The sequence below is a fragment of the Cylas formicarius genome, unplaced genomic scaffold (genome assembly GCF_029955315.1).
Source record: "Cylas formicarius isolate icCylForm1 unplaced genomic scaffold, icCylForm1.1 PGA_scaffold_8__14_contigs__length_24414737, whole genome shotgun sequence".
Classification (NCBI taxonomy): Eukaryota; Metazoa; Arthropoda; class Insecta; order Coleoptera; family Brentidae; genus Cylas; species Cylas formicarius.
The window spans coordinates 13012698-13035384 of record NW_026844361.1 but is presented as its reverse complement, the minus strand read 5'-3'; the positions used below and the strand labels follow the sequence as shown (position 1 = coordinate 13035384).

General features: G+C 34.7%; 1 protein-coding gene across 1 annotated transcript in view; it reads right to left on the bottom strand.

The window, feature by feature from the left end:
• The window catches only part of LOC132705941 (protein diaphanous-like), a 45599-nt gene that overhangs the window by 13019 nt on the left and 9893 nt on the right, over positions 1-22687 (bottom strand). The window contains 10 exon segments of the mRNA XM_060676920.1: positions 809-985; positions 1040-1226; positions 2865-3004; positions 3067-3227; positions 4043-4435; positions 4510-4637; positions 7132-7369; positions 7431-7539; positions 17367-17519; positions 17581-17740. Of these exon segments, the coding sequence (XP_060532903.1) occupies positions 809-985; positions 1040-1226; positions 2865-3004; positions 3067-3227; positions 4043-4435; positions 4510-4637; positions 7132-7369; positions 7431-7539; positions 17367-17519; positions 17581-17740 (1846 nt within the window).

Here is a 22687-nt window from a genome sequence, read left to right as displayed (position 1 = left end):
TATTGATGGATGAATGTCTCGTATTTTCTCCTTACTAAATATGGTTGGGCTTGTGTTAATTTCTTATTAATATCGGTTACGAGTGTGTTGTCGTTTTTATCAAATTTTTATACTCATACTTTCTTGTGCAAATTGAAATCATCATATATTTTTTTGCAGTTCTTCCATTTCTTAGAACCTAGCATTCCACCAATCGTCCTTGCCTTCGACACATTTACTACGAATTTCTCGTTGAAGAATATTTTGCCTACGTTGGTTGTCAATAAACGGTACTCTGGTTCTATGGTTTTGAAGTATTAAGTTAACAAGGTTATCGATCAGCAATATTGGTAGTTCTGTCTTATTCAAGTTGCATTGCATTTAATATTTATAATATAATTTTTTTGGCTTGATTACCTAGTTGGCACGTTTTAAAGCGATTTATGCAAAATGAGAAAAATTTGACAGCTTTAAACGAAATTTAAGCTATATGTTTTTATGCAAAATTAAAATTATAATTTTTATATTATTTTGTTTATTTTAGATATGTATTAGATATGACTATGAGAATGATGTTTTAATTTATGTTCCCTTTTGTACTTTTTTAGAGGGTAGAATAATTTTTTGGTTTGAGTTTATTTATTTTATATTTTTAATTTATTTTTTTACAGTAAAATATATATCGGGGATCATCAGTTTTATTTTAAATTTAGAAATCTTGGTTCCACTAACCAAAGCTATTTTTGATTGCTCAGACAGAGGTAGGAGTATGTGATAGCAAATAATTTTGACATAAAGACATACTGTCTTATATTTATGCATTACTCACCGGTTTTGTATCGTTAACCATTTCCACGTAATGGTGCTTGAAACTCAGCGACTTCAATCTGGGAAGTAGCCGCTTCACTTCCGACATTTTCACGCAAAACTGTTCGGCCTCCGTGAGTTCCTTGTAAGAGTCTTTCAGACTTTGAAGTTTTGCCAGTTGATCGGCCGGGGGTAAATACTGAAACGTCATGCGTCACGACGTAACGGCTTAAAACGCGCAAGAGATCCTTACCTGAATTAACTGCTGCGTGACGTTCTCCGTTAGAACGTTCTCGTCGCACCTGAGAAGCGCCCGCTTTATGTCATCGTAAGCCATGTGCTTCAAGCTACCGTTTAACAAAATACTGATATTTTGCGCCGTTTTACCGTCCAAAACCTTCAGCTCTTTCACTTTCTTTAATGTGCCGCTGTTGCTGATCCTAACGAACGGAAAAACACCGTTTTCCAAGTATTATATTACATAACGTACACAACAGTGACCCAAGAATGTTTTTCACGATCTGGGATGGGGCAAACCATCCAATCACAGGGTAAAATGGAACGATTTCAATACAAAGAGTGAATCAGTGGTTTTTAGAAGAACAGAAACCGTTGCTGTACATAACTGCACTTGAACGGCCATCCCAATCGCCAGATCTGAAACCCATCTTTGGAAAAATAATAAACGTGTCTCTGATTTTTTCCATCTCTCACTTGAAATTTCTTTAAAATTATGAAATATTAATCTGAATGAAAACAATTCTTTGTAATTGAAGTGAGGAGGCTTTTACTTGTTCATAATCCATTTAATACAATTAAATTCGAACAAAAAAATGTTCAGATTTTCACAGTTTATTTATGGGTTCTGTTTCTGCAACACTGCGCCTTTATCAAATATACAAAATACAATAATATACAATTTTGAATATTTTTGAACAGTCCCGCTGCAGGAAAAACCTCCAACTCCAAAGTCCGACAAAATGTATGAAAAAAAGAACAAAGAGATTATAGCAAGAAAGATTGGATTTATGTATTCTTCTGAATCTCATAGAATTTGATTTACTAGATCTGATTACAATCTGAACTGATATATCAAAAACTAGTGAAAAAAAAATATTTAACACAAAAAATCCAAGTTGTACAATTTAATAAAACACACTAAAAAGCAGCCAGTCATTTCAAATTTTTCAAATCATAATTTTTTTTAAAATCATAGATTTCAACTTTTAAACTTTAATAAAAGCTCAACTAACAGTAGATTACAAGATCTCTCATATATCCCCAAGATAAAATCAATAAAAAATAAGGTTTTCCAAAATAATATAGTATTTATAAGAGCAGATGAAGCAAGACAGTCATAGCTATCGAATATATTACAAAAACCAAATAGTTTTTAAACATGGATCCAAACAAACACTTTCAAATAACTCTGAACTATATCCATCCCATACTAAACACCAAACTCCAAATTATATATAGATGGCACGGTGACCAAATACAATGACAAAAGACGTTATAAATATGTTTGCATAAACATATATGCCTTGTGATATTAAAAAGTCTCCATAATATTATTGGGCATCTGAATAAAATCGAACCATTGAAATTTTAATTTAATACGTCCCGTTGCAGCCATAATTGTCCTGCAGGACCGGATATAAGGTTAAGAAAATTAGCTTTTTCTGAATATAATTTAAACCGAACAAAATATCGATTTGGCATGATATCATTTGAATAACACCCTGTATGCACTATAGGTGTAGAATGATTTCAACTCACCCTATCAATTAATTTTTATAGGCAAAAGAATAAAAAACAAGTGACATGAGATATGACGCGAACTCAAGAAGAATTTTGTAATTTGTTACAACTTTAAAAAATGAAGTCGGTATCGATATTTGCTTTTTGACACACCCTGTATATTTTCTATTTCGCGCAAAAAATGCACAAGAAAAAAGTATGCGAGAGAATATTTCTGCAAATCCATTGGTTCCATAGCTATATACCGTACGGGTATTATACAGGCGCATCCGCCAAATAGTGAAATAATAATTAATAAATAAAAAGAGTATACTCACCTATCCGTATCGTCTTCTGTAGACTTGAGAGGCTTCGTGGAGAACTTCTTGGCCAAACCATCGAGGATGTCGGGCTCCGCCAGCTCCTCCTCCTTCGCTTTCACCCAGAACGACTTTTCCGATAGTTTTTGGGGCACGATCTACAAAAAAAAACTTGTTCGCCGTGAAGTAAACCCTATTTAAACATCACAAAAACACGTACAGCTTTCCAATTCGCCTTCTTCAACGGTCCCTTCACTTCCCACTTTTTCTTCGGCTTCAGGCCGTAGGGTAAGACGCCCGGGGGGGCCATACCGGGCAATGGTACCATGCCGGGTGGCATCGGAGGCATACCCATGCCGGGCGGGGGTGGAGGCAATTTTCCTAATCAAACATTACTTACTACAGCACAAAATTGCAATGAGCAACAATGGGGAGAAACTTGGAGTTATATTTGTGGTGATTTCAATTTCAATTATTTCGATAAAAAATGTACATAAAAAAAGTTTTGTACAAAAGTTTCTTGGACTCTACTGAAGATTCAAAATATTATAATTGTGTTGATACAGGATGTCCCCAAAGTGTCCCCCCGTTATCATATTTGTTATTTTAAATGGGACACCCTGTATATGTAGATATTTTTTAAATCCTTGGTTAAAATAAAGGCCACATTCGTAAGAAATTCCATGAGAAGTTAGATGGTGTGGATAAAATAAACCAAACATTAATGCAAAAAGGAACGAAATTATATTGCCTCACCTATACACCTCACCTACACCTATTCTGAAGACCCTAGAAAGGCTAGTGTATAGGTACCTCAGGGACAATATGTGACAGAAATCAACAGTTCTAGCCCTGGATGACATTTACATCGAGGAGGCGTTCAATCACGAATCTATTCAATTCTATTTCGACAATGCTAGAGGAGACCTCCAAAGGCGCAATATAAATGAATACAGAGGACAGGCAACCACAAAGGTTGGCTGCAAAAACTGTCTGCAGGGGGCTTCTATCACTTTCAAAAAAGAAAAAAATCTGTAACTCAGAGAATACTCAGGTCAGAACAGATGGTAAGACCTATTGAGATACAGATCACACATGAAATAGTTCCCTGGTCCATAACCCCTAACTTACTTTTTCAAAACATCTTCCAACAATTTCTTACACACAGCCAGAAGAAGAACGATGTAATATCTCACCTGGCATAGGCGGAGGTAGGGGGCCGCCCACTCCTGGCATCGGTGGCGGGGGCGGCCGTCCCATTCCGGGCATCGGTGGTGGGGGCGGCCCTCCCATTCCGGGCATCGGCGGTGCGGGAGGCCCTCCCATTCCGGGCATCGGTGGTGGGGGAGGACCGCCCATTCCGGGCATCGGTGGTGGGGGCGGCCCTCCCATTCCGGGCATCGGCGGAGGAGGAGGCGGCAGATTAACCTTTCCGACCAGTGACGGATCCAGTTTTCCGCCTTCGGAGTTACCAGTCCGACCCTGGAGCAATTCGAGCTTCGCCTCCGCTTCAGCCTTCGCCGCCAATACTTCCTCGAGCTGCTTCTGCAGCTCTAGCACTTTGCCCGAGTCCACCGACGGCGGTCTTTCTGAATATATATAAAACAAAAAGTTTGGGCAAAATATAGGGGGGGGGGATGGGGGGAAATATAGTCCAACGTACCTTTCAGTTCGTCTAAAAGCGGCTGAAGATCTATATCCAGGTGGTTTCTTTTGAAGTCCGGGTCCAGCCCTGACTTTTGCAAAACTATTTGCGACACCACCTCTTCTATAATTTTAAAGTAAGCTGGCCTAAAATGAACGCCATGAGTCAAAACAAGAATAAGAAAAGATCCTTGGATTATTTTAAGGAAAAACAGTTTATATCAGTGTACTGCATGTCCGAAAGGTATTAATACAAAAGTGCTATGACCAGTGGAAGAACGTACGTTTGTTTTATAGAGACTATGAAAAAGCTCTCGATAAAATAAGTCATGAACATATGCACACTCAGGTAACTTCGTTTAGGTCAAAAAGACAAGGTGTATCGAAAATTCAAATTAGCACCAACCAGCACAAGTTAGAATAGCTTGAGATCTAACCAATCATATCTGCATTCGTAGAGGAGTAATGCTATTGAGAGATCCATACTCCGAGTCCATCTTTCAAGAATCGCTCGAATTGGAATTAGAGTCAATGGAGTTTGGATAAATAACATATGGAGTGCTGATGACTGGAGACTATTAAACCTATTACACAACATTAAGTATCTAAGATCACAGCTACATGAGGAATAGTCATTTAACCTAAGAAGTCTGAGTGCAAAATTCACTTGTTGCTATTTTGAACTTGGTCTTTGATTGTGATTTGTTGGATGCTGCCTTGAGCGAGTACTCCTATACAGTGCAGAGAGTTACGATAAGAGGAAGTACCATTAACAAGTTATAAGCATTCGAGATATGGATATATGGCAGAAAACATAAGATATGTCATGGCTGCGTCATGTGAGACAGCGGACAAAATTCATGGTTGTCACGAGATATAGATGAGTTCAGAAGACTCCCGCTTAAATGATAAAGAAAGACTATTAGAACAAGTACAAAAAATTAAATACCTGGGAACATGAGGGATGGTCATTTGAAGAGGAGACTGAGTTTTACCTTGGTGTATGAGTGAGATATGTTGGATCTTGCATTTGGTTATTACTAGTATATAGTGTGAAGAGTTGGACGCTAAGATTAGTAACTGCCATTAACAAGTTAGAATCATTTGAAATCTGGATATACCGCAGAATTCATAAGAAATACTAGGGCAGCGCCAAAATTTCCCGGCCTGAATATGAAAGAAACAAAGTAAAGTAACAATTTTTTATTATTTTTCAATATAATCCCCCTTAACTTCAACACACTTATTACATATCTTTATTAACAACTCAATCCCTTTAAAAAAATATTCTTTCCGTTTGTGTGCAAAATGAGCTAAAACAGTCTCTTTTAACTCAACTTCGTCGTTAAACCGTCGTCCACGTAAGTCCTTTTTCAAATATCCAAACAAATAATAGTCGCTGGGGGCCATATCTGGACTTTAAGGAGGATGATCTATATGTTGGAACCCACACTCTAAAATGACAGCTTGTGCAACACCAGTATGAACAGGTGTAGGTAATAATGTTGCGTAATATTTACCATTGATTTCTTTAAAATATCTCTATCTATCAAAAGAAAAGGAGGTGCTACATCCTTACGACTCCACTCCATTGATTCTTTTTTCGTTAGAGGGTCATAATAGATAACTATAGTCTGATCTCTCGTCACAATAGTTTCTATCACAGGCTTCGGTTCCGACCCACAGAGTTCCAAAAGAGACCGTGCACACTCGCGTTGTTTTTAAACAGCCGAAAGGTTTTTAGGAACCCATCTTGCACTAACCTTATGCATACCTAAATGATTTCTTTGACCTTTAAATGTCGATATTCAATACCACTTCTTTCGCAATCGCAACAATATCTTCCATTATGACCTCCACTGGTCGAGCAGTTCTTGAATGACCTTCAAGGGACTCCTACCCCATTCGAAAACGTTTTGCCCATTCTTTCACTACAGAATACGAAGGAGAACTTTGGCTGTACACACCATCCAGCCTTTCTTTAATAATTTTAGGTGCTAACCGTTCTTTTGTAAAAAACTTTATGACTGTTCTATACTCATATACTTTATTTGCGGACAGGTCTTGTTTAAACTGCTATCAATAAAAAACTATTTGAAGCAAGACTTCAATTTTTTTTTCGCTGCCGACTAAGATATATATTTAAAAGAGGACAAAGTTTTATCGTGATACTGGAGCTGCGTCTGTCAGGCCGGGAAATTTTGGCGCTAACCTCGTATCATGACTGAATACTGTGAGATAGTGAATGTGCAAACATTGGATCCAAACAGTTAGAAGAGCTATGGATAATTAATGGATAAGCAGGGCAAAAAGGGCAATTTCAGTATAAATTTGCTGCAAATCTAGCCGTACTTAATATTACACATACAAATGTTTGGTTAAGTAGCAATGTAATTTTAATTTTTATACTCTGTGAATGTTGCCGGTAATACAGATCCCGGTAACGCGTCAGTGTTCTACGCTTCGCCATTCTCAATACGACAGTTACTATGTGGCGAGAAAGTTGCCTCAATACGAGCACTGACGTCACGACGTATGGCGAATTTGACCCGCTAAGCTCATTTTTATGCTCTTTTGCGCGAAATGTGACGTCTTAAAAGTTGTTTTATCGCATTGTATCGTATAACGGGACTAAATTTACCTGATATTAACGTCGTCCCTGATGAACAACAAATGCTGCAGCACGCTCAAGAAATAAGGCTCGCACGATGTCTCCAACGTCATGTTCTTCAGCACTTCGAAACAATCTTGGATGTCGTCCGTGTCTATCCTCACCTTGTCGAAGCGTTCGTGGAGCTCGTCAGCGTCGGCCTCCTTGTCCCGTTCAAAGATTTCGAACTGGGTTTTGATTATCGGATTCGTTTCGTTCTTCAGTTCCACTGGAAAACCGATTTTTACCGAAAACCTGAGCGAATCGCGCGGCGAAATGAAAAAACTTACGGAGTTTATCGTAGAGTCCGTTTCTCACTATCTCGTTCCTCAGATGCATACGGAACTCGAAATCCTCGGTCTCCGACAATAGGGCGTTGATGAATTGAAAACACATGCTCTGCAATATAAAACACAATGTTGCAGCTTTTTTCAATGGTATAATTAATTTATCATTGAGTTGATTATCAATTAATTAATAACAAGATTGATCTCTCTGCGCGAGGCGACTGCTACGCGCTACGCAGTCTACGAAGCCGCTATGCGAGGCCAAAATTCAAATTCGTGGCAAACATTGGTAAATATAAAAATTTGTACCAGTAATAACGATTTAAAATGAAATTTTTACTGAAATATCTCGCGTAAAGTCTGTTCATAGATATAAGAAAGTGACTAACTGATACGAATTAAGAAAAGACCCGGGCAAGCTGTAAGAATGAAATATGGCCGAACACTTCCATACTTTGTTTAGAATTTAATTATTTGGGGTTTTGTTAGGAAAGATACTAAACAATATTTATTTATTTATGTATGTATATGTTTAAATCTAAAATAAAATTACAAATTATTTTTATTACCTACTTAAATTACTTAAAATTGTTCACATAATATATCTATCATCGCCCGTTCTAATTATTAATTGTTCTATATTATTTGCAATATGGATATACGATTGTTCTGCTTTTTCTATATGTTTAACAGAATTCGTCCAACTTTGCGAAGGGATGTTAAAAACTTCGGTTTCTATAAGTTTGACGACATTGGAGTTAACACGGGGAAAAACATTGTTACGACGAATGGCAGATTTCAGTTGGTGCCAAACATGTTCAATGGGATTAAATATACAGTGGTAAGGTGGAACCTTTAAAAATGTATGCCCTAGATTTTTTGCATAATTACGGCAGACGTATTCCTTTTGTAGGTTCAAGCTTTGTAGAACCTCAATTAATTGCTTTTTGGTATAATCTTCGTGAAAATAAATGTCGTTGTTATATATGTAGTTTTGAATTGTTGCTTTTATGTCATATGAGGAAGGGGTTTAAGTCAACTGTCTACTGTGATAACTTGCATTGTCCATTACAATTACGCTATTAGGATGAATATTTGGAACTAGTTTGTTTTTAAACCAACCAATCCGGAGAAGAATCTTTAATATTTTTCGCAGACAGAGAAAGTCCATTTAGAATCCAACCATCTTTAGAGCCAGCATGCAAAATAGTTATTCCTTTACCTCTTTTTGATGACGCGTTTGTTTTATACTTATCAGCTGAGTGAACCCAACCCTTTTCCGGGGTATCATAAGCGTCGAACCAGGTTTCATCCCAGTAAATACTTGGCCTTTGTTGTTCTCTGTAAATCCTAATTTTTTCTAGATATTCCAGTCGCCATTCCAAAATATTCCATTAAAACTTGCCTTTTGTCAATTTTTTTAAATTTAAAACCCATGTGTTGAATACACTTCCATAAGGTAGTTCTGCCACATTTAACACCGGTTTCTTTTTTTTCAAGCCTCCTGATTAAGATATCTACCTTAGTCTCAATAGAATAGTGTTTTCTACATTTGGGCGGGAGCATCTCCTGAGATACACTAGACTCGTACGTATTTGCATAATTGGCACACGATTCAACACACGCTGTATTACGCACGAAATAAGAACGATTACTAATAAAATTAAACTAAGTAGTATATCAAACCAAAGAATATTAAACACAGGTAGGTATAAAATGATTTTCTCTTACGGACCACAATTTTACCTGAATTTAAATTCCGAAACTTTAGGTAAAAATCTTGTTGCATTGTATGTTAATGACTACCCTTGGATAATCCCATTCAAAAGCAATTTGTCACTTTCTTATATCTATGAACAGACCATACCCTGTATAATTGACCAGAACTGTAAATCGGATAAGTGTAGCTCTCGACACAGTTTAGGATACTGCTTAAATCAAATTATCTTATCTTTTTACCTTTTTCATTTACAGCCAATAATTTAGCTACAAAAATTAAAATTTTCAGGCATGTTAAAAATTTTTGGCCAATAAACGGAACACCCTGTATATAATTTAAAAAATATTCGAAGTAGAAGTTATAGCCCTGGATCTCCCACGTTTCCTGGTACACGAATTTTTCCAATCGAGTGAATGGTTTTCGAGAAAATAACCCTTTTGTGACGTTTTGAAATATCCCGAGAAGCGTGTGTGTTAAGCGAAAAAACTAAATACAAAAATTGTAACTCTTGATGCGACCTATAAGACTGTTTGAACCGATTTTTAGGGTCTTTTAGATTTTTGTGCATAACTAGAACACCCTGTATATAATCGAAAAAATGCATGAATCGAAAATTATAGCCAGAGATGTTCCGCGTTTTACGGTTTCAAAAGTTTGCTGATCGGGTGAATGGTTTTGAAGCCAAAAAAATTTTAAAAAAATCAAAATTAAAAAAAAATTACTTGCTGATATTTGATAGCACCCGACTTCTACTGTTTGGATGTGGGTACGGACTTTTACTTCTTAACTAAATTTGAAGTTGGTATCTGCAAATTTTGGACACCTAATATATTTCTTATTTAGCACGGAATATCGGGAACACCTTGTACAATTGGTGAAAACCTTAAATACAAAAGATTTAGCTGTCTGTACGCGGTATATAGTCACGTAAAAGAAACTGACATACTTTCGGTTATGGCTAATTTTCAATAATAGAGGAACTCATTTTTCAGTTTTTTTTTTGAATTTGCGGCACACCCTGTATATTTTTGAAAAATGGTCAGGAATAAATATTTATAGAGCCGAATCTTCTGCGTCTTTTCGTTCAATTTTTTCGGTTTCATAAAAAAGTTTTCTTTTTCTTAGACCCTTGCAAACGCGATTTTATATTTTTTTAAAATAACATTTCTTTTCGCTTATTATTAATAAGAAGAATTAGAAGTTATTATGCATAGTGTTTTTATTTCAATAAATTAATAAACAAAAGATGCATATTTATATTTAGGCATTAAAATTGTTGCACCTTTGTATAAAAAAAAACACATTTAAAATCCAAAGCAAAAAGCAATTTCCTTTGTAAAATGGAGACGACATATTTCCGTAGCAAAATGTTTGTGGTTTTATGTGGGGAAAAACATTCAAAATTCGGAGCGAAAACATCGGTTTTACAATCCTTATTTGAGTCGAGTCGCGGTAATCGCTAATAATTGTTATTACCAAAAAGCCGAGTATCCTTTTCCTTGTCCTTGAGCGGCGTCCAGTAACAGCATGAAAGATGGGTAGCGTTTGGTCCGATAATAACAAAATTTGCTTTCCACAACACTTAGAAACGAAATGCTGGTGTCAAAAAGAGAATCTTTGGTTGTTTTTTAAATTTTACTTCTTAAATTCGTCAGTAGTTTTAGTTAGCCTCCAACAATTAATGGACGACTGAGTTAGTGATTGAACCATAAAAATAAGTGATAATATGCAATATGCCCTTGCACAAAAGTAATAAAGGCAAACAGTACCAATTTATCGTAAATAATAAATTTGCGTTTTATTTGGTACGGTAAAGTGGAAATGTTTACGAAAATTCAACTGTTTTTTTTTTTAATGTTCAATACTTACAATACATACTTTAGTTTATAGTAAACATATTGGAAAATTGAGGAAACTATTGGACTATTGGACCCAAAAGTGAGGAATCTAATCGAAATCAGGAAGTGAATCCTACTATTGGATTAAAAAAAGGAAGGATTTAAGTTTCAGAAACAAAATGTAGGGTCACTTTTTTCCCATGCGATGGTTAAAACCAAACAGTATCAATTTTCTGACATATAAACCTATATCATATATTTTTAAATGGAACACACTGTATATTATAGATATGTGTTTTTGACAAGCCGGCAAAACAGGAAATTTTTATATAATTTCAAAGAGTGCCCTGACTGAAAAATAAAAATCTGTTTATGTTTGACATATTAGTAAACTAAGTTGATGGTTGAATTATTATCCAAGTTATTATTGTTAAAATGGATTTTCGCGAATTTAGCATTCGTGAAAGGAATGATATGCTTCAAGCATAATTTCTGAATAATAAAAGTGCAACCGCAGCTCGTCGTCAGTATGTTAGACTTTATCTAGAGCGCCGAGCTCTTTCAAAATAGATATTTCCAATGCTGCAAAGAAAATTGGCAGAAAACGGTAACGTATTAAACGCTAAATAGGTATGCCGGAATCATAATGTTTCAAATGAAGAAAATAAGGCAAACATATTAGGAAACAATATAAATATAACTACTAACTAACCAAAACTAAGTGCAGAACAATGTCAAAGGAGGATGCAGATTTGTTTGGATGTTTTAATGAGAATAATAATTTTTTGAAAAACATTTTATGTACTGATCAAAGTGCGTTCATTACAAGAAAGTATTGTAATAGAAAATATCGGACTTTAAATAATCCTAGACAAATACACGAATTAAAAACCCAGGGGTACCAATCAGTTAATGTATGGTGTGATGTCAAAAGTTAACTGGAGATGATTATTTACAATTCTTATTTTTGATGCAGTCAGTTACAGCACTCATTGAAATCATATAAAAATGTCCTATTTTTACTGATTTTACTGAGATATTCTATTAAACACATCTTTAGATTCAAACAAACATTTAAAACCCAAAGCATTTAAGGGATGGATTCCTTCCGCGAAAAAAAAAATGTTCGATCGACAAAAGCACAATCCTTATTTGAGTCGCGTCGCGATAATCATCATTACCAAAAAGCCGAGTATCCTTTTCCTCGTCCACTTTGACAGTTTAGACATCGCCGTCCTCTTCCCGGGCATTATCATCGAGGAAACGATAAAAACAATTCCTCGAAAACCAAACGCGAACTAGCAATAACGAAAAACAAAAAAAAACTAAACAAAACTTAACAAACAAACAAAACGACGTCGGATTCGACACCACCGTGTTCACAAACTCCCAGCGACAAGAACAGCAGGAAAAAACTCGACATCCCGAAAGGGCGGTTCTTCCACCGAAAATTTCGAATGACGATTAAAATCGAATGCCGTTTACGATCGTTCCAGCATAAATTATCACATTATCTCTCTCCCTTTCTCTCTCGCGGTAAATATTTTTATAAACTACGGGATCGCACTTCAATGTCGCATATGTTGACCGAAACGGTTATTATTATTATTATTCTTAGTTGTGTGTCGAGATAAATGGGCCTTATTTTTTTCGCATTGTCGCGTTTTTTATCCGGCACGGTCGAATTTCGAGTCGCGTTTTGAATTTAAAGGGGGCCACGCACGCTCGAGCAAGTCGCAAAGATCCACGTTGAGGAGGGGATGGTGGGACAAGACACTTGACAATTAATAATGATTATAAGCAAAGCCACTTGAATCATATTTTGTTTTTATAAAAATGTATTTACTTATCTGTTTTTTGTTGTTTGATTTTGAAAATGTTGGTGTCAAAATGTTGCGAAAAAAGTACCGATTATAAAAACTTCTTGTTCCCCTTAGGGTGCTATTTGAAAAAACTAGGTTATCCTAAAAATTTAATAGTTTTAGTTAGTTTCATTTACAACCAACAAGTGCAACCGATGACTACATATTGTCAAAAAATTGGACATTCAGCCTATATTATTTTGAAATCGCTATCTCAAGCCGTTTAAAAGTTATAGAGTGTTCTCACTTTCTTGTGTCGTCCGAGATAATAATTATAATTATTTATTAAAAAGTATTTAATAAACAAAAAACTTACTGATTAGTAACTATTTTTCTATCGATAATACAAAAGTTAGTTGGGGTATTACAAACCTTCAATTTATTTTAGTTTGGTATATACAGTGTGTTTAATTTTTCGTGGGAGAATATCAATTCTCTTATTTGAAATGGAAGCCCAGTATATTACTTACTATACAATGTACTATATAATGTCCTATACCTGAGTAAGTTTTGTTGTAGAGAAAGGACTCAAATAACGGATTTCATAAGAAACTTCGATACATAATAATACGGGGTACACGAATAATAAGATTAAAAATGAAAAACTGAAAAAAAAAATTTCAATGGAAACTACTTTTTTTATAATTTTGTCATATTTGCATACATGCCTATAATTTTCACTTTTTGAAATATTTCCTTTTAAACATTTGTCTATCACAAACAATATGCCGTTTGTTGCCATACAAGTGCTAGAACGCTGCCCATTCGAAAGGGAATTTAATTTCCTCGTAGAATATATAGACTTTTCGCCAGTTGACCGACCCTGTATGATATACAACGAATTTCGATATTAAGAAATAATGGCACCATATTTTGTTCGGAAAAATGAAGAAAATAATTATTTTGTCTAATTATCCAAACGTTGAGAACAATCACCGTTGGCCGTAAACGTCAAAGGTACCATCAATCGTGAAACACCTAATATATACTACATCAATGGTGTTCCTAGAAAATTGAAATATTTTTTGTAAAACAAATAATAAATGAGGTACAATTTTATGTACTTTTTTATTTTTTATTTAATTTCCTGTAAGAAATTTTATTTACTATTGTTATTATTTGTAAAAAAAAATGTTTATAATTTTGACTTTTGTCCATTGGATAAAACACCGCAAAGAGCGTGACTTGTCGAGCCGCTAGTTGTTGCAACTTGTTCGGGCGTGTGTGATGGGCTTAAAAATGCGCGCTTGTCATTTTGTGTACGGCTCGGATAATCGAGAGTATTAAAATTTAAGTAAGGGGGGGGGATAGGGCGACTGTTTGGCGCCCCTCTAAACGACCGTCGAAAATAAAACCTAACCCGGTCAGTAGGTATTAATCCATAATTGCAGTCAGGAGGTTGAATAAATAATAACCAAATCGGAAAATCCTTTCTTACTTAGGCTCAATTTGCAAATGAGCGAACGAATAGCAGGTAAACAGGTAATTGCAGCATGGAAATCTAAAAAAATGCAAAGAACCCACAGATTTGGTGTAAAATGTGGAATTTATACCCACAACCATGGAGCAGTCTCATGAAATCAAAAGTCGCATAGAGGTAGCCAGATCAAAATGTTTCTTTGCAGCAATTTTCAGTGAAGCCAAGGACAAACGGCAGAAGGGCGTTACCATAAACGCACAGATTTTAAACAATTTACGTTATGCGGACGACACCATTACAGCTACAAACAATCTTGAAGATCTGCAAAAACTGCTGCAGAGACTAAATGATACATGTAAAATATATGGAGTAAATATGAAGGAGAGTCGAAAAAACTTTTGCACGAAACTTTTTTTTTTGTAAGAATAATTTTTATTTTAAGAGATATCAATGTCTGTCGAAATAGCACGTTCGTCTATGACCGCGTTTAAATTGAAACTGAACACGCAAAACAACCAGTGGTAAAATCAATTCGTGATAAGTATTTTGAACGTAGATAAAACAATTCAATGCGAGCATACGTTGTTTTCTTTACACATTGTAACTGATTCGAACGTAAAAACGGGGTGGGGCCGAGATCGGAACATCAGGGGTCAAGGTTATTACAAAAGTGTGACGTCATCGGTTCCTAGGCGTAAACACTGCTTATCTCTCTCGAGCATTCGCCCTGCTTTAATAAAATAGCTATAAGTTCCATACGAACTAGCAAACAATGGAGGCCTTTGAGGGATTTAGATTTTAAAATATTGACAAGAATTACGTCACGAGCCGTCCCTACAACCACAGAAATAAGACTGAAGAAGAAAGAAAACTGTTGTTTCTATATAATAAAGTTTTTCTTTTTAAAGGGACTTTCGCGTTAAAAAAGTGGCGCAGTCTGTAGGATAGTCTGGTTGCCAAGATCGGAATATTTCTATCAACAATAGTATAAGACAATTTTAAACCAGAATACTTAAACTCTGTATCTACTTTCGATGGGAACGCTAATAATTTAAATAGGTACTTGTGGTAGCCTTATAACGGCTTTTTACGATCAAACTAATCAAAATAAATTGGAAAATATTTATCTAATTGTCTCATTGGAACGTTATTTGGCACAGCCAAAAAGTAGTGGTAGATCTCGAAACCACTTTTGTAAGAAATTTCGTGATCAAAGTCACGTGATTTGGTTAAGCTACGTCAGCACCCTAACGAATCATGTTTATGACCATTTATGACGAGGCGAAAGTTCTTAAAAGAAATTTATATTCAAATTTTCGTTTTAAGCATAACAATTTTCGTTATTCTATGGTGAAAAATTGAATATTGAGTCCCCTTTCACATCTAAAATTTTTCATTGATCATATAGAAATATTGGAAAATTATAATTTTCATTAAAAAACATAAGTTTGATTTCTCAAAAAAAGTTAATATGTAACAAAAATTATCCACCCCGTTGTATTCTAAGGAAAAAATCCGTAAGAACGTTAGTTGACCTTTTCTGAAACTTTAAGGATAACGGAGATAGAGGGAGGTCCAAAAAGGCAACATTTCCGAGAATGCCTTGTATGTTAAAAACTCACAGGGCCATGGAAAAGTCGTCGGTATCTTTAGTTGCATTAATTATTTTTGATTTAGGAAATTTATCATCTATTATTTCCTCAAAAATAGTAAATATAAAACAAAAATTATCTACCCAATTGCATTCTACTGAAAAAATCCATAAGAATGTTATTTTACCGTTTCTAGAAGTTTAAGAAACAGGGAGATACGAGGGGGGTTCAAAAAGTAGTTACCGGCATCTTTAGTTGGATTAATTATTATTTCATTTTGGAAAATTATCATTTACTGGTTTCTCAAAAATAGTAAATACAAAACAAGAATTAACAACCCCATTGTATTCTACGGAAAAATCCATAAGAATGTTATTTTAGAGTTTCTTAGAAGTGTCAGGAAAGCGCAGATACGAGGGGGTTCATAAAAGTAGTTAACAGCATCTTTTGACGAATTAATTATAACTTAACTTTAGAAAATTATCATTTATTGGGTTTACAAAAATAGTAAATATATAACAAAAATTATCTACCCCAAAGGAATCTACTAAAAAGAATGTGATTTTATCGTTTCTAGAAGTTTAGGAAAAACGGAGATACATGGGGGTTTCAAAAAGTAGTTAACGGCATCTTTACTTGTATTAATTATTATTTAATTTTAGAAAATTATCATTTACTGGTTTCTCAAAAATAGTAAATCCAAATTTATCTACCCATAGTATTCTACTAAAAAAATCCATAAGAACGTTATTTTATCGTTTCTAGAAATTTAAGGAAAACGGAGATGCGAGGAGGGTTCAACAAGTCGTCAACAGCATCTTTAGATGCATTTATTATTACTTAATTTTAGAAAATTATAATTTATTGGTTTCTCAAAAATAGTCAATATATAACAAAAATTATCTACCCCGTTGCATTCTACTAAAAAAATCCATGCGAATGTTATTGACCTTTTCTAAATGTTTAAGGAATACGGAGACACGAGGGAAGTCCAAAAAGTCGTTAGTTACATTAATTATTATTTGACTTTTGAAAATTACCATTCACTGGTTTTTCAAAAATAATAAATACATAACAAAAATTATCTACCCCATTGCACTCTACTAAAAAATTCCATGCGAATGTTATTTAACCTTTTCTACTAAAAGTTTAAGGAATACGGAAATACGAAGGGGTCCAAAAAGTCGTTAGTTCCATTAATTATTACTTGATTTTTGAAAATTAATCATTCACTGGTTTTTCAAAAATAGCAAATATATAACAAAAATTATCTACCTCATTGCATTCTACTAAAAAAATCCATGCGAATATTATTTCACCTCTTCTAAAAGTTTAAGGAATGCGGACATACGAGGGAGGTCCAAAAAGTTGCATTAATAATTACTTGATTCTTGAAAATTACCATTCACTTGTTTTTCAAAAATAGTAAATATATAACAAAAATTATCTACCCCATTGCATTCTACAAAAAAATCCATGCGAATGTTATTTATGTTATTCTGCTCACCTGTAGATCCGCGTTGTTCGTCTTGGTTATGCCTTTGACTATCGGTAGAAATCTTTCTCTGTCCTGCTCTTCGGCGACCTTCGTCACGGCCAAAAGCACTTTTCTGGCCCCGTCTTCGTTGCCTTCTTGCAGAAAACAAACCGGCGCCAAAATCTGCGTAGAAAAATGAAACAGATCAAACGTCACACCGTACAAGACACGAGCGCCCTCTTACCTTCAGTGCCTGAATCATCACGTTCGGTTTTTCGTGGTCCAAACATCTAGCCACCGTCACGTGACCTTTGTCGCTGAGGAAGAACAATTTTATGCCGGTCGTGTTGTTCATGAACTTCTCTAGACACTTCAAGCATTCGTGTTGCAGCTTCACGTCCTTGCTGTGCACAGAAAAATCATATACAGGTCAACCCAAAAATACAGATCGTTTTACAAAAACCTATTTTTTTTTATATGCGTATAACTTCGCTTAAATGTCATCTAAATTTTTCGTCTTGAATTTTTTGGAAAGAAGGAGCTTTCAATTTTATTACAAAAGCATATTTTTTTATAAAACAGTAAAAAACTACACAGGGTGTTCAACAAAAATGAGTCTTTGACAATCGCTCATCACTCAAATATTTGAACATTTGAACATTTTTGAAAAAGCCAGTAGATTTTTATTTAAAATTGACAAATTTAGCTATTGGGCCATTAAAAAAATACATTTATTTATTTATTTATTTCATTATTCTTTTATACTTTTTGCATGTTCTGGACGTTTTCCTAAAAACTCTACAACAAACTGAGCATTTTTATATTTAAATTTTTTCCTGCAGCAAAACGTGTATGTCCTTCTGCGCTCACTTAGAGGATAACATTTTTTATTGGAGTAATAATATTTCTATTATTTAGAAATGTAGGAATTTTTTTAGCTGAAACCAATTACATTACCGAATATAACGATTTTTTTTTTAAATGCACTACATTCTTATTTCAAAATCATTTCAGTTGCACAGAAAGTTTAAATAATTTTACATTCTAAATATCCGCATAAACAATAAAATTGCGAAAAAACATCCAATCCAATGAAACCTAATCAATTATTAAAAAGCATTTCCACAAAAAAACTTTATTTTCTGTTAATAAAGGCATCGAAATGCTACTACAACAGGATAAATCGTAAATATGTACTACTACAAAATCATACTAAGTGCTAAATATATAAGTGAATATAAGTGTTTTTTTGTAATAATATTTATTTAATGTTTACATTACAATAAGTTGTTAAATAGTATACTTTAATTGATTCAAATAAATATTATTATTATTATTATTATATAAATATTTTTTCCATAACTGATCTCAGCTAAACGGAAGTTGAGCCTAATAATACAGAGTGTCCCATAAGAACTAAAAAGTTGATCAAATTAAAAAATAAAAAGTTGAAGAACGTCAATAATACAAAAAAATATTTTTGTTCTTAATGTGAAATCAGATTTTTGATATGCCCCAAAAAATGTACATTTTATCTCATTTGACAACCTTGTGGTTCTTGTAGTTATCGAGATAGCAATAGTGGCCCATGACTTAGTAATTGGAACATCCTATATAATACAGTGTCTGCCATATGGCAACTATGTCTGTTTTAAGATAATTTTGTGGAAAAAATTCTAAAATAAAAAAAAATTGCTTTGAAGTTGAAAAAAAAAATACCTAGTAAAAAATGGAAAAATGTTACGAAAACATTAAAAAAAAATTTTCTTCCGTATAGTACAAACATTTTTTCGTATGCTCTGTATATGCATATGTTATAAATACATTTAGGATGTGTTCTTAAAAACGCAAAAACTTTTGATCTTCTTTTCTATCCCCAAATGCCACGGTTTTATTTTTTTACTTTTTTAAAAGGTCAACTTATTTATGTAAATATTTCAAAAAAAACATTAATCAGTATTAGGCAATCATAAAACAAAAATATTTACTAAAGTTAAAATTTTATATTAGATTTTTTTTATATTTCCTTTTCATTGGTATTTCATTTAAATAGTGGTAAAATTTGTAATTGGACACATTTGTAGCCAAAATTTAACGCACAAAGATATCTATCACCCAAAATTACAATTACTTCTTTCTAAATAATTGTGTAAATTTAATTCTAAAACTATTAAGAAAATTTTTTGGTCTGTCTCTACGCTTAAATTTATATTTAAAATTTAAACCTATTATAACCTTTCCAGAACAAAAAATAGTCTAAACGGAAGAAAACTTTTCTTGTCTAGTGTTAATTTGGCCATGAAAATGATTTAAAGCGATCAAAGTTCGTAACATGTCCGAAGAAACAACTAAAAATTGACGAATGAAGTACTTGCTAGAAAAGTGTGGATTTCTATCAGCGACGATATTTTTTTTTTAATGAAAATTGCACATAATAATAAAGAAGGAATCCACAAATGTACAGGGTGATTCAACGATAGAGTGAAGTTAAGTTCTGAGAAAATAGCAAGTATGAAAGTTGTAGTATTGTTAGGTTACACATTATAAATAATTATATTAAAATATACAGGGTGGCTCAAAAAAGGGTGACTCATAAAACATACACTTATTTTTTAAACGGAACTGCTTATTTTAAAATTTTCTTTTGAAGTCCTTTCAAAAATCTTTTTTTATTAATAGACATAGACATATATATCCGTTTATTTTGAACACCGTTTATTAATATTACTAAGAAATTTTAAAGAAAAAAGTATGTTTTATTCGTCGCACTTTTTCGAGCCATCCTGTACACTTAGAAATAATTTTAATCATAATCATAATCTTGACAACTTTCGTATTTACCATTTTTTCATAAGTCTTGAGACCAACGACATAATGAAGTTTACTCTATCGTTTGACTCACCCTGTACATATACATATTTTCAGAGATGCGATATTGTATATTATTAGAATTTTCATTTCGTTATCAATTTATGTGTAATATTTTTCGAGAAATCAATTATTTTTGGTATTATTTCGTCCAAACATAACCCATCAAATTTTTATTACAACCATATTTCAATTCGGAGAAATATGAAAATTTGGCTAGATAGTACGAATGTCACGTGCAATAGTTTTATGTAAACAAGTTCATTGTGTAATACGCTACTACTAATGTCCAAACTGGCAACCACTGTGATTCATCCTATATATTTAAACGAAAGCTCTAAACAAAATTTAATTAAAGAAATAAAATGTTTATCAAACGTCTTGGATATTTTTTTTCAAATCAATACGGTTTAAAAATATGCGCACGCGTGCATTAAGAACTGGGAGCTGTTAATAAAACTTACCAACATTTTGGCGGGAAATGTGCTGTAAAGATCAAAATCATACATTCGGCAATAGATGGCGTTAGTTGTTTTATAGGAGCGTTTTATTGCTATTTATTGAAGACGTTTATTTTATCTATATTTTGGCAACGTTGCCCACCTATTAATTATAGAAGAAGCTAGATAGTATTTTTTTAGTTTATTATTTTTTTGTATGCATACTTTTTATACTTTGCGTTCTAAATTATTTAGTCTTGATTATACAGTGCAAATATCGAATAAAAATTGTTATTTATTCATTATTACAATATATAAAATATTATATATTTTATAGACCAAGCTATATAGTATTTGGTTTTACTGCAGGATTCCAGTCGGAGTTCAACGAGCGAACGGATGATATCCCGGAATATAGTGTCATCACATTTTTCCATCCGTGAATCAATACGTGAATATATATATATATATATATATATATATATATATATATATATATATATATATGTGTGTGTGTGTGTGTGTGTGTGTGTGTGTGTGTGTGTGTGTGTGTGTGTGTGTGTGTGTGTGTGTGTGTGTGTGTGTGTGTGTGTGTGTGTGTGTGTGTGTGTGTGTGTGTGTGTGTGTGTGTGTGTGTGTGTGTGTGTGTGTGTGTGTGTGTGTGTGTGTGTGTGTGTGTGTGTGTGTGTGTGTGTGTGTGTGTGTGTGTGTGTGTGTGTGTGTGTGTGTGTGTGTGTGTGTGTGTGTGTGTGTGTGTGTGTGTGTGTGTGTGTGTGTGTGTGTGTGTGTGTGTGTGTGTGTGTGTGTGTGTGTGTGTGTGTGTGTGTGTGTGTGTGTGTGTGTGTGTGTGTGTGTGTGTGTGTGTGTGTGTGTGTGTGTGTGTGTGTGTGTGTGTGTGTGTGTGTGTGTGTGTGTGTGTGTGTGTGTGTGTGTGTGTGTGTGTGTGTGTGTGTGTGTGTGTGTGTGTGTGTGTGTGTGTGTGTGTGTGTGTGTGTGTGTGTGTGTGTGTGTGTGTGTGTGTGTGTGTGTGTGTGTGTGTGTGTGTGTGTGTGTGTGTGTGTGTGTGTGTGTGTGTGTGTGTGTGTGTGTGTGTGTGTGTGTGTGTGTGTGTGTGTGTGTGTGTGTGTGTGTGTGTGTGTGTGTGTGTGTGTGTGTGTGTGTGTGTGTGTGTGTGTGTGTGTGTGTGTGTGTGTGTGTGTGTGTGTGTGTGTGTGTGTGTGTGTGTGTGTGTGTGTGTGTGTGTGTGTGTGTGTGTGTGTGTGTGTGTGTGTGTGTGTGTGTGTGTGTGTGTGTGTGTGTGTGTGTGTGTGTGTGTGTGTGTGTGTGTGTGTGTGTGTGTGTGTGTGTGTGTGTGTGTGTGTGTGTGTGTGTGTGTGTGTGTGTGTGTGTGTGTGTGTGTGTGTGTGTGTGTGTGTGTGTGTGTGTGTGTGTGTGTGTGTGTGTGTGTGTGTGTGTGTGTGTGTGTGTGTGTGTGTGTGTGTGTGTGTGTGTGTGTGTGTGTGTGTGTGTGTGTGTGTGTGTGTGTGTGTGTGTGTGTGTGTGTGTGTGTGTGTGTGTGTGTGTGTGTGTGTGTGTGTGTGTGTGTGTGTGTGTGTGTGTGTGTGTGTGTGTGTGTGTGTGTGTGTGTGTGTGTGTGTGTGTGTGTGTGTGTGTGTGTGTGTGTGTGTGTGTGTGTGTGTGTGTGTGTGTGTGTGTGTGTGTGTGTGTGTGTGTGTGTGTGTGTGTGTGTGTGTGTGTGTGTGTGTGTGTGTGTGTGTGTGTGTGTGTGTGTGTGTGTGTGTGTGTGTGTGTGTGTGTGTGTGTGTGTGTGTGTGTGTGTGTGTGTGTGTGTGTGTGTGTGTGTGTGTGTGTGTGTGTGTGTGTGTGTGTGTGTGTGTGTGTGTGTGTGTGTGTGTGTGTGTGTGTGTTCGAAGTGTTTTCGGAGCGCGAGCATTGAAGACGCCAAGTGAGATTTTGGCGAAACGTCTGCAGGATTCCAGTCGGAGTTCAACAAGCGAACGGATGATATCCCGGAATATAGTGTCATCATCATCATATATATAT